The sequence below is a fragment of the Rhea americana genome, unplaced genomic scaffold (assembly GCF_003343005.1).
Source record: "Rhea americana isolate MKP2758 unplaced genomic scaffold, rheAme1 scaffold_43, whole genome shotgun sequence".
NCBI classification, from domain to species: domain Eukaryota; kingdom Metazoa; phylum Chordata; class Aves; order Rheiformes; family Rheidae; genus Rhea; species Rhea americana.
The window spans coordinates 6,101,992-6,114,794 of NW_028186568.1; the positions used below are offsets into that span (position 1 = coordinate 6,101,992).

The 12,803-nt window shown below is 41.5% G+C and overlaps 1 protein-coding gene across 1 annotated transcript in view; it reads right to left on the reverse strand.

Moving 5' to 3' along the window:
* ERO1B (endoplasmic reticulum oxidoreductase 1 beta) overlaps positions 1 to 5,636 on the reverse strand; it is a 40,827-nt gene extending 35,191 nt beyond the window's left edge. The window contains exons 1-2 of the mRNA XM_085315425.1: positions 5,289 to 5,636; positions 803 to 922 (exon numbers count right to left, since the gene is read on the reverse strand). Coding sequence (XP_085171551.1) covers positions 803 to 922; positions 5,289 to 5,390 — 222 coding nt within the window. The 5' untranslated portion in view covers positions 5,391 to 5,636. The remainder of the gene's footprint in view (positions 1 to 802; positions 923 to 5,288) is intronic.
* Between the last annotated feature and the right edge of the window lie 7,167 nt (positions 5,637 to 12,803).

Below are 12,803 nucleotides of genomic sequence, written 5' to 3' on the forward strand. Positions count from 1 at the left end.
GCTCTGCAGAGAAGGACCTGGGAGTGCTGGTGGATGACAAGTTGACCATGAGCCAGCTATGTGCCCTTGTGGCCGGGAAGGCCAACGGTCTCCTGGGGTGCATTAGGAAGAGTGTTGCCAGCAGGTTGAGGGAGGTGATCCTGTCCCTCTCCTCAGCCCTGGGGTGGCCTCATCTCGAGTACTGTGTCCAGTTCTGGGCTCCCCAGTACAAGAGAGACATGGAGCTACTGGAGAGAGTCCAGCGCAGGGCTACAAAGATGATCAGAGGGCTGGAGCATCTGCCCAATGAGGAATGGCTGCGAGAGCTGGGCCTCTTCAGCCTGGGGAAGAGAAGACTGAGGGGGGATCTTATCAATGTGTACAAGTACCTGAAGGGAGGGTGTCAAGGGGAYGGGGMCAAACTCTTTTCAGCTGTCCTGCGTGACAGGACAAGAGGCAATGGGCAGAAAYTGAAGCACAGGAAGTTCCGCCTGACCGTGAGGGGGAATTTCTKCCCTGTGAGAGTGACGGAGCACTGGACCAGGTTGCCTAGGGAGGTTGTGGAGTCTCCTTCTCTGCAGAGATTCAAGGCCCGCCTGGATGCAACACTTTCTAACATGCTCTAGGTGACCCTGCTTGAGCAGGGMGGTTGGACTAGCTGATCTCCAGAGGTCCCTTCCAACCTTACTGATTCTATGATTCTAGACAGCTGTGAGCTTCTAAAAGAGAACTTAATGCAAGTCAAGTTGATTTGATCTGTAATCCTCCCTACATTTTCTGGATTTTATTTAAATTATACAGGACAATACCATTCTAATTGTACCTTGTAATATCTGAAGTAATCACGCTCTTGCAGTTTCTGTATTTTCGGGAAGATCTTGAAAGTATTGAAGTCATCGATACTCTCTATGTCACATAAGCAGTCATCTAGGACTCCTGTGAGCTATTAGAAAAATACATCAGATTTATTCTTTTTTTAATTGAGAAATTCAATGTTAACCTCAAAAATCCTCTAAAGAAGAAAAAAATAGTCAAAAGAAATACTAATGAAATGCAATCCCATAGCAAATAAGTTATTTCTCATTAAAATACTCTAACGTGATACTTTATACATTCAGAATTTAAAAATAAAAGATTTTTGCACCTTCTTGAGCTTAAGCCCACCTCCCAGTTAATACTGAATCAGTGTCACTCAGATCAACAATTTCTGCCCTAAAATTTGTTCTTTGGCAGATCCAATATAGAGAATCTGAAAAATGCAGAATGCAAGATTCCCCAAACTATCAATACATTAAATTAGCACATCAGAGAGCTGTGTACCAAGTACACTCCTACCAAACGTTCATTGGCTTAATAGCCAAGTTCCCTGAAGAAGCACAATCATGTATTGTCATCCTAGTCTCCTATTCCTTCTCAAAGTTTAAGAGAAGTCCAACTAGTTTCTTTAGAGGCATGGGAAAAAAGGAATCCATATTTTTCTACCCAACAAATTAATAACTTCACAGTTAAACTCTATCAACAAATATTAGGAAAATCAGGTGCAGGCACCTATATTGTAAGGCTGTAGGTCTATTTAAAGTGCTGCTAAACTACATCTAAGATTCCAAGGCTCCATCCCTTTTCTTGTACCAGCACAGCATGCTAGTTCAAAGCACTACACCAGTGTAAGACCATGGCTACCAAAACACCATGGCTACCAAACCASGTGCAGGAGAGCTGCTGCCAGCACAAGAGAAGAAAGAGGACTGTACAAGTAAGTACAGAGGGCAGGCCCAACTTACATCAGCTTGAACAGTAATTTAATAGTCTCCATTGGAAAGACTGAAACACAGTGTGACACTATAAACATTCATATGATAAATTTCATTAAATCTCATAAGAACAGCTTCCTAAACAAATATAAATAAGTTTTAAATCTCTTTAAATTATAACTTTAAATACATGTTAATACTTTAGCCCATATCCAAGAGAAATGGAATCCAATGCTGCTGCTAACTATGGCTATTCTTTAGCAAGACAAACAATTCATCAACATACATGGTGACCTAGAAAGCATTTAAAAAGAGAGGTCTGTACATTTTATATCTTGAATGGGTTAGAAGATTTCTAACTATTAAAAAGTTGTGTGAACGGATAATATATTTCATGTTTGTTTTTCCATAGATTTTAAAGCTAGATGAGATTATGAAATCATCTGTTTTATGCATGATAAAACACTCAATTACTTTATAGCACAGATACCCTTATATAACCAAAACTGTCGAGCTTGATATAAAAACATCACTAGAAACTGAATTGTAGGCTTCTGCTCTGTTATGAAGCATAAACGAAACCTGAAAAGTGTTTTTGTTTGTTTGTTTCTTTTGGGGGGGGTTATTTGTTTATTTTTAATAGTTTTCCCCTGAGAGAATTGAGATGTGAGGGTTTGGCGATAAAGCATTTTTAGTAAAAAATAAATAAATAAATAAATAAATGAATAAATCAGCTTTTATAAAAATCTTGCCTTTCCTTGGAGACTAAACAGGATGTCACAGATCTGTAGATTAAGTATCAGGGATGGCAATGAAGCGAAACTCATTTAAGAAAAGTAACTTTACCCAAACTGTTCCATGCTGTTACATTTACCATCATTAATGCTGTTCAACTTCAAAGCTGGACAAACATCTAGGAAGGTGACTGCTCATTTAAAGGCTTTTCACAAAAGCCAAGAAAGCTCACAATCTACAGAAATGCCAACTTCAAAGTCAGAAGACAAAAATTCAAATTTTTGATACTTCCAGAAATAAAATCCCCAGGCATTTTAATCTAGGAAGGCTTCATTTAAAAAGCTCAAATTTTCTTATCAAATAAGTTTTCTTTACAATTAGGCAAAATTCATTTTGTCATCTTTACATGTAACACCACACAAAAAAATCCTTTTCATTCTAATAAAAATTAGAAAAAAGATAACTATGAACAAATTGCTCAAATATTAAACTGTATAAACTGTATGTGAAGATAAGAATTCATTACGCTCAAAGGAGAGTAGCAAAAATTTGGACTCAGAATACAAAAAGTAGGAAATTATTTTTATGATCATCTCATGAAGCTATTCACTGCTTTCAAAAACATTTTTACACTATCCATGTGAAACTGAAATGGGATTTTCAGGGGAAAACCTTCCAAATAAACATGTAGTAGTTATAACTACTACAAGATTTGACACTGTTTATAAACAGTGTCAGAAATCTAGATGTTTCTCATAAAATTTTGATTCTATGAAAATCTTTCAAAATGCACTACAGCTTATACAGAAGATTATAAAGAGCCAGAGATAAAACCTCTGCCAAAACGAGAAGGTGTAAGAAATTCTAATGAGAAAATTTATTTTAGAGTAATAAGTTCTTAGTTTCTCACAACATTTCAAAATTGGAGGAGTTAGCTCCTTGTGTACACACAATAGGAGAAACAATATTTCCTTTGAAAGTGTGGTATAGAAAAACAAAATCATTTCTGTACCAAAGCACAATACATAAAATGTTTTGACAACACACATGAATACGCCAATTCTAAACAACAGAGGAGTCAGTTCACTATATACAGGAGCACAGGGGTCAAGTGCCCCAGTTAGAGCTATTTTACTGTTTTTGTAATCTTCAGCGCTCTGACTTGCTGAATGACAGCAAGATACAGATATAGCAAGCGGTTTCCTTTTTACCAGCTATACGATCCTCCATGAAAAGTATAGACATCAAAATAAGAACTTATCTTCTCCAAGTTAAATCAACCTTTTATAATAAAAGATCAATATCCAACCTGCATCAATTTCTCCTTACAAAATCTAGAAAGAGAAATGCACACAGTACTTTAACAAAAGCCTACATAAATGTATACACTAACAAGCAAAATATTTATATCAACAACCTTATTAGTGTTGTCAGGTTGTTGAAGCACTTTGACTGCTTCAACACATCCTCATTAGAAGAGCACCTGGGACACCTTGCTTTGTTCTTCCATGTTTTAAATTGCAATAGCTGCAGAATAAGAGAAAAGAAATAGGTACTACTTCTCTGTGCTACATTGAGAACTAATGGCTAGCTTATTTTCTCTCTGTACAAACCAAACTGCGGTTTAAACACTAAATACAGTATTAGTTTTATGAAAGAGCAACAACATATCTCTGTCTCTCAGTACTCCTAAGAAAACCACGACAGGTTGCTGATGACTCCATAAAGAAAGCCAAAGGAAGAACTGCATGTTATAATAATATAGCTACTAAAAAAAAGAAAGAAAGAAAATCTCAAGTTATGGCAAAAAACCAACAATACTGTAATAAGAGCCATCTATGCTAAGCTACACATTGCATTGGATGGTCACTTACAATATGGCAGGTTATTATACAAAACAGAAATATTAAAAAGATAGAAAAATAATCGGAAACAAGACACCCTTTGCACCACGTGGGCATTACTCCATATTTTCATATGGACTCACTCTAATGTCTTTGGGCCAGCTAAAATCCTTCCCTACTTGACACCAGCTCTTATTATTACACGGATGCACTGCTCATGCATACCAGGCTCTCTCCTACAGAGGCTTGTCCTTCTGAAGCCATACGGACAACYTATAGAAAGAAAGACCTTTCCTGTCCTTCGCTGTCCCACAGGTACACAAACGCGACCCAAACATAGACAGCACTCAGCGGCCAAGCCCGGGCACAGGTATTAGCACGACAACATACGGCCACCTACTTTCTACGTGCACCGAAGTTTCTGCGTAAAGGCCAACGGCGTGATCCGCCCCGGAGCTCCTGAACACAGCACCCCCCAGGCAGCAAGCACGGTTACCTGCATCTAGCAGCTCCTCCGCCCAACGGAACCGTTATATAAGGTGCCATCAGCCGCTCCCACACGGAGCAGCTTCTCCAGCGCTCCCTCTCCCCACACCGCGGCGCCTCGCACCCCGCAGACCGGAGGCACTCGGACACCCTGCAGCGCAGGGCAAGCTCAGCCCCGGCCTCGGCGAGCAGCAACCGCGCGGCAGCGGGCAGGAGCCGGGGCCGCCTGCTCCCGGCTGGAGGCACAAGACACCGCCTGGAGATGCGCTTCCCCCCGCGCCTCTCCAAAGCGCCCTCGCCGCCTTCTCCAGCCCAAGAGCCGGGGGGGGGGGGGGGAGGGTGACACGACACACCTCAGCCCTCCTTCCCCTCAGGCAGGGGCCCGCAACCCTCCGCGCCGCTGAGGCAGGGCACTGCTGCACGGCCACACTGCCCCCCGCGCCCCCACTAGGGGACCCCGCACATCCTCCTCCTGCCCGCCCTCGGCTCCCACCTGGGCCTCCGCCGTCAGGACGCAGCTCAGCGCGGCCAGCAGCCGCGCTGCCAGCCGTGCCCTCGCCGCTGCGCTCCGGGCGGCGCCGCCGCTGCCGCTCATGCTGCTCCCGCCGCAGCAGGCGGCGGACGCGGGGGGGAGGCCCTCGCCCCGCTGCGCAGCCGCCGCCGCAGGAAGCACACAGGCGAGGCGAGGCGAGGCGAGGCCAGGGCTGGCGACGGTGGCAGCGGCTCCTGCCCGCGACGGGAGCCGTCGGGCGGGGGCGCCGCGCTCACCTCAACCTCCCCGCGCGCGGCCGCCGCGGCACCGACGAGCCAGCGCCGTCCCCTCGCCCAGCAACCGCCACCGCCCCCAACGGCCGCCCAACGGCCCGCCCGCCGCGCGGCATCCTGGGAACTGTAGTCCGCGCGCGCCCAAACCGCCGCCGCGGCAGGGAGGGCGGGCGGGGCGGGGGAGGGGCGGGCGCGGCGCCCAATCGGAGGGGACCACGCGCGCCTCCAAAACAAGCAGCGAGTGAACGGCCGCCGCGCGCGCGGCGACGGGGCGGGGCGGGGCGGGGCATGGTATAGCATAGCATTGCATTGCCCGCCCGCCCGCGCGCGCGCCGTGCCCTGAGGGGAGCTACGAGCGAGGCGGGCGGCGGCGGGGAGAGGCGCAGACCGCCGGCGGGTGTCACCCGTGTGGCCGGGCCGGGCCGCGCCGCCCGAGCCGTGTGCTACGTGATTGCGCGACCCAGGGGCGGTGCCGCTGGGCGGGAGGGAGCCGCCGCCGCCGCGCCGGGAAGTTCAAATGCGCGGGCGTGAGGAGCCGAAGTGGGGACGTCGTGTCCCGCATCTGCAAAGCGCCTCAGAGGCACTGATCGCGTCCAGTGTTTGAAAGTGGCTTTTTCTTTCTTTTTCTTTCCTTCTTTCTTTCTTTCCTTTTTTTTCCTGGTTAAAAAGCCCATTTCTTTCAACGTAAAAAGTTCTTATTTTAAGTCATTTGTATGGATGGCAACGCATTTTTTTTTAACTGCAGGACAAACATGAAGATAGGGAATATGTTTCAACCTTGTCTGATTTTCTTTTTATCTGCTCCCTTTGAGATCGAGGCTGAAAACTATAGACTCTCTCCATCCACTGGCTTTTAATCTTTTTCAGTTGTAAACCCTTTATTTTTTTCAGTATAGATACAGGCAAATTGAAGCCTACAGACAAGAAGAAAGTGTTTGCACATTAGCTAGGCTAATGAAATACTGAGTTACTGTAGAAAAGAAAGAGGCAGTCCCATTCCTTCACCTCCTTCTGCAGGTTCCCCATCCAAGCTTTACACTCAGGGCAGCTATTTCTGATAGCTTAAAATAGTTTAGATTGGTCTTTTTGTTTTCTTCCAAACTAATTAAAATTAGCTTTACATTTTCTCCATGCCTATGTGTCAGTATGTCACAAGTTTTTGCATTACTGAAACTGGCTTGAAAAGATGAAGATTTGAAAGCTGTGAGTTATAGAGTCCATGAAATTGAGTAGGAAGTAGCTTTATATATAGAGAGAAAACATATAATGCTTCTTCCTTTCCTCTCTAGAGTACAAGCAGCAGACATATAATTTGGAAACAAGGATTAAATCAGAATCTGTTCATACTTGCAGCTTCAGGAGACCAATACCTTCACTACAGAACTGAGAAGAAATAAGAAATGGCACACCATGCTAACATTTACATTGCCATGGCTGGCTTTCACTGTCATCACTCCATACTTTATTGTGAGTGGCTTGTACTTGTCACAAAATTAYTGTTTCTGTTGGCAGTCAGATGAGTTCACTGTATTTAATTTAATTTTATAGCTTTGATTCTGGAACAATTACAATAATGATTATATACACACATACATTCATACATACATATTTATATATAAACTTAACTATAACAAGCACCTGCACTGCCACACATTKGTACTGTATAGAAGACCACATTTAGTTCATGCAAATTAGATGTAAACCATCATATTTCCCAAGTCATAAAGTTATCACAGCTGTCAATTCAGAACATTTTGTGTTAATTATAGAGAGTACTTTTTACCTCAGACAGAGTCTAATCCTGCTTGCGCTGAAAATCAATGACAGTTTAGTTTTTGACTATAGTGGCAGCAGAGTGAGGATGTGGCTATAGAAATGTATAATGAATTAAAAGGGAAAAAATGAAATTAATTCTCTATATACATATGCATTATCCATTATACCAGACCTGAATTTTGCTCATAGCAGTGTTTAAACTCTGCAATATCTTTCATCTTATTTTATATTTTAGTGTTGATTTTAATCTATGAATGCTATTTTGCCAATGGTATAAAATGGAAAAAAAAATCTTAATGTAGACAATGTCTTTGTGAAATCAGTTTTAGGAAATCCTTGCAGAAGAATAAATCTTGCAATTGCAAACAAATGCTAACAACAGATTTGGAGAGCTAGGAGTACTAAGCCCATTTTTTAAAGGAAATTTCCCATGATATTATAATATTCTAGCTGGGACTGAGGACAAGTCTTTACTCGGTAGAGGAATAATCATATCTTCTGTCCAAATGCTTTACAGCATGCTACATTCATGAAAGCAGTCTGGCTTATATATTTAATTTTTCAATGTATATGCATTTAGCCTAACATAAGAACAAATATCTTTTCTTGTGTGATTTCATAATATATAYTGTCATTAAAAATCTTGACAGTTTTATTTGCAGGCTCTGACATTTTCTTTCCATTTGCAAGTAAAGAAAGCCCTGAAGACAGGGCAACTGGAACTATTCTTCTGTACTAGTAAATAAACCAAGCATTAAATAATCCACGTCAAAGTCACCTCTTCTCCATCCTAACACTATTCTCTAAAGCGGACAGAAATCTGGGCGCACAGACAGTGACAGATAGCCACATAGAAAATCGACTTGCAATTACTTGGATTCCCCTGGCCAAACTTGTCCTTGGTCTGCATGGAGGGGACAGCAGGAATTGAAACTACTAAGTCTTGCTGTTTTACTTGTAGTAGCTCCATTAGTGCCTTGTAGTCAGCTTTTATTTGCCAAAATCCAGCTCATGCACTCTGGCGGTACAKAGAATTCAAGATCAGTGGTCAGCAGACATGTAAAAATATATCTTAGAAAATACTACAGATGAATTTAAGCAACCAGTCAAGCAAAACATAAATGAGTGGCTTCACATTTCACTTTGAGGGAAGCTTGGTAAATCACAACTGCTTTGCCAAGTTCATGAACTAGATTTCAGTAATCTCGAACGTGGATTTCTGGAAAATTTTTGCCCTTGAAACTTTTGCCTTTATTTATTTATCCAAATTAACATTTGACKGACTTGTTCCTAAAGTTAGCAGAGTAAACCATAGGAATCAATACATCACAAATTCCTCTGCAAGTCTGGCAAACAGCAGCTGTGGGAGTGCAGTGTCTGTTGAGCAGTGGAACAACTTGCGGTAGCATCTGAGGATGTAGCAAGGCAGAGCTGTAGGCTGAGGTAACAACTTCTACTAAACCACCTGATGTAAGGAAAAAAAAAAAAAAAAAAAAAAAAAAAAAAACACTAGACAAATTCTGGGGCACCTGAGTGCTGTGGTTTGCCAGGCGTCTTAAAACTGAAAAGCTTGCAAACCCAGAAATGTGTCTATTTTTTCCACTATGCAATTAGTCATATTAAAAGTTACTATGTTTCCTTGCAAGTCATGCTGCACATAATGTGGTGTTCTCACCTACTGATACCTACTTAAAACCACAATATACTTTCAAAACTGAGGCAACTGTTACAAATACTTTTGAAAGAGACTTTGGATGTCTGGCTARCCAGACATGTGAAAAAGAACTGTGGCCTGCAAATGGAAAGACAACAGGTCTAATTCATTACAATGAAAAAAGGAAAAAAATAATATGAAAATCGCATACAGTAAGATCTTCACAACAAATAAAAACAAGGAAGAAAAAGATAGAATGCAGTAAAAATAAAGAATAGCAAAGTACAAAGAAGGAATACATTAAAAAAATTTGTAGGTGGTGAAAAATTACAAGTTTTAGTTACACATCTAAATTCCTGATTCCTACATTTTATATATGAATTACTGTTGAATATTAACAAACTGGCCTGTGCAGTGTATGACTGCGGCTCCTACTCTGATGCCAGAGTACAGAAGAAGAATAGTCTCCGATGTCTTACTGTTGTMCCTTTAGCACCTATGATTTTTGAAGAAGAGATATTAACAAAGAAATGACTCTACGGTTAAACTTTGGAATATGGTAGGTACAGATCAACATAGTTTGGTTTCCAGAAGATCCGGGATTTATTCACTGCACTCTGTGTGCCTGTGCTTATCTGCCAGCAAGTTCCGCGGTGAGGCAGAGGTCTCAACCAAACTCTTGCAGACTTCATGGAAACAAGCAGCCAGCCAGGGACACCCCACCAGTGCTCCTGCAGAAGGAGGAACTGCAGCCTGAAGCCAACCGTATTAGGCTCAGTTTCAATATGCCAATCCGGATGAAGCAAAATGTTATTGTTTCTGTGGCTCATGGAGCTTCTTGTTTGATTTAGACACTTATAGCACAGCCACCGGGATGGTGGGAGCGTTCCCTGATCGTGCAGTCCTTCCCGTCAGACAAACAAACTGTCCACAGGCTCCCGTGGGATGGTCTAGTATCATTTCTTATATTTGCCCATTTTTTTTTAATTTTGTTTCTGTCAAATGAATGTCGAAACTGTGACACTCCCGTAAAGGTGTAAAAGAACAAACCAATATAATTACCAGTAAAGAAAGTAATTTATTTTTTAAACTGCTAGTTAATTATTCCTACCCCAAAACATTCTCAGAATATTAAAGAACTGGTCTAGCAACATACTGAAGCTGCCAAGAGTTGAAAGCTATAGAGGGATACCTGAGAAAGAAAATACAGGGACATATCTTCTAACTCTGCTGAAATACACGAGTGACCAAGAGCTGATGTTGAAACAGAGAAGTATTTTCCCAAATAAGAAAGAACTTGCTTAAATAAAGATGTTTAAAWTTTGTATACCAAAAGAATGAGGAAGCAAAAACAAGGTTTTTAGCGGCACTGGTAGGCTCTCATTTGCCATGATTATCAGCAACCCCTGCCTGCAAGGGGAAGACTGTTGTTTTAATCAAAGYGGCATTTGTGATCAGGAACAGTTTTTTGTCCTTTATTTCCCTGGGAAAAAGCCTTAGATGATCAGTTAGAATATTATTTAATGTCACTCTGCAGASAGTTAGCAGCAATATTTTGCTGGAAGGACTTTGTTGTCCGTGGGYGAAAAAAAAGCTCTGATTTGCAGCCTTTTGTTCAGACTCCGGGAAGCCCCTTCCTGACTGCCGGGCGACTGCTAGTTCAAACAATGAAGTAACTGGCTATGGATTAACCGGATAATTTGTAACTCTCTGGGAACTGTCTCTGTGCTGAAGGGTAGTTTTTTCGGGATGGGGCCAGGGAAGGGGCAAGAAGAGGCAAGTGCCTCCTTGATTTTTAAAAGCGTTATTTGAAAGCATGCGGTCTGGATTCAAGCGTAAATCTACAAAATCCTGAACTCTTCAAGTTATCATCAGTTAACACTGAATTAGCTGCTTGCAGAGTTGTGGCAATATAAGATATAAATTGCACTTAAGTGTAGAAACTTGATTAGAGAGTTAACAGACTGTTTTAGAGAATTCCATTGTTTAAACTTATCTAATTCTGGTGTTTAACTTTTATGATAAAATTATAATTAGTTTTGCCARAATAATTGCTGTTTTTCTTGACTGGTCAGTTAAGTAAGAAACAAATAGTGATTTCTGTATTTCTCATTAAAGTATGATACAAGAACAGGCATGTAAAAGCCAAATTAATCTGTACTGTTGACAGTACACTAGAGAGATTCACATGTAATTGCTGAAACCTCCAATTAAGTGCTAGCAATAAATTGTTAAATTTTGATGACTAATCTAAGTTTTGAGCCAGTAATGTTATCTAAAATACAGACCTCTTTGTTATTAAATTCCATTATTTTAAAGGATACTGTATGAATAATGTGTTAAAAAAATTAAAATCTATTTGAAATTTAAAAACTGATGAGATTTACAGATACACATTTAAAAATAATGATTTTTAACAGAAGTAACCAGTTTCAGCTGCTGGCACAAGCGTTGTTCTACTAAAATCATTTTGTTGTTATTTACCAAAATTATTTTTGAATCCTTATGTAGGAAGATTTTYAGGATGTAAATTATGGGAAGAGTAAATGCCACCACACTGATGGTCGAACCTGCCTTAGCCACCAGCACCGATACCCTAGGGATATTTTGAAGGATCTTAAYGGATACATTTTATAGAGATCATACATATAGTTATCCAACACGTTTGTAATCACTGACTGTATCCGTCTCTGAGGTTAAAACCTTAGTTTACACAGAGGCAAGGTTTACATGCAGGTCCTCAGGCCAGACATGGCATTTGTTTTATGGAGGCATAAATCTGACAAGTTTGAAATCCAGACAATTCTTRCCTCTACCATGGCTTTATGGTTCATACCATTTATAGCAGAGGCTCCAGCTGTTACTCCAGCGTTTGTGCAGATCTGTGTTCGTAGGAATACGTTTTTTTCCCCCTCTGAATCTCAGCCTGATTATCCGTCATCAAAAACATAGTGCTTCTGTGCTTCCAGGGAAGCATACGGAATTAGTGAGTTTATTTCTAATTAGACTCAAGGTTACCCTTTTAAGCTAAGAAATGGCTCCATTTGCTGGGAATGAGTTTCAACGGTAATGTGTAAGCTATTAGAGTTGACCCGTACCGTGAACATCCTGCATCAAATTTATGTGCCTGACAAAAATGCTTCTCCTTTGTTTTTTTTATCCATTGTGAGTGACAGAAATATTAGTGACCTGGTAGCTGTACTGTGGAGATTAAGCTCTGTGTGTGTGTGTGTGGGTAACTCTGGCAAATCCTCCATTTATCTCAGGAGAAATCAGGCTGTCTAAAAACACTAAACACTAAATTTCTAGATGTGAGTGAAAAAGCCAGATTACAGAATGAGCCACTATATTTGATCTAGTTTTGAAGATAAGAGCAATTTAATCTTTATCATTGATTTTTAGATATGTAAAATGCATGAGATATGGAAAATAAGCTATGCAAAAGCAYGCAGTTTTTAACGCCTCATGGGCCAAAGGCTGCTTTCAGATACGCTAGTGCAAATCAGTCTGCTAAACTAGAACTGTGCCCGTGCAACAGGGCAGAATTCAGCTATAGAGTAACTAGGTTAATGAAAGGTTAATACACCCTAAATACTAAGTAACGATACATGAGAGTTCATATTTAGAAATTGATTCCTTTGTGTGAGCCCTGCTGGAAAACACAACAAAACAAAACCCCAAATCTGCGTCGCTTTAAGYGTATTGAACCCTTAAGCGAGAGAATCCGGTGGGGCCTGGGCCTGGCGGGAGCGCTGGGGAGCGCCAGCAGTTCGGTGAAAGCATTCGTCATCACCACGGCATCGGGAATGCCCC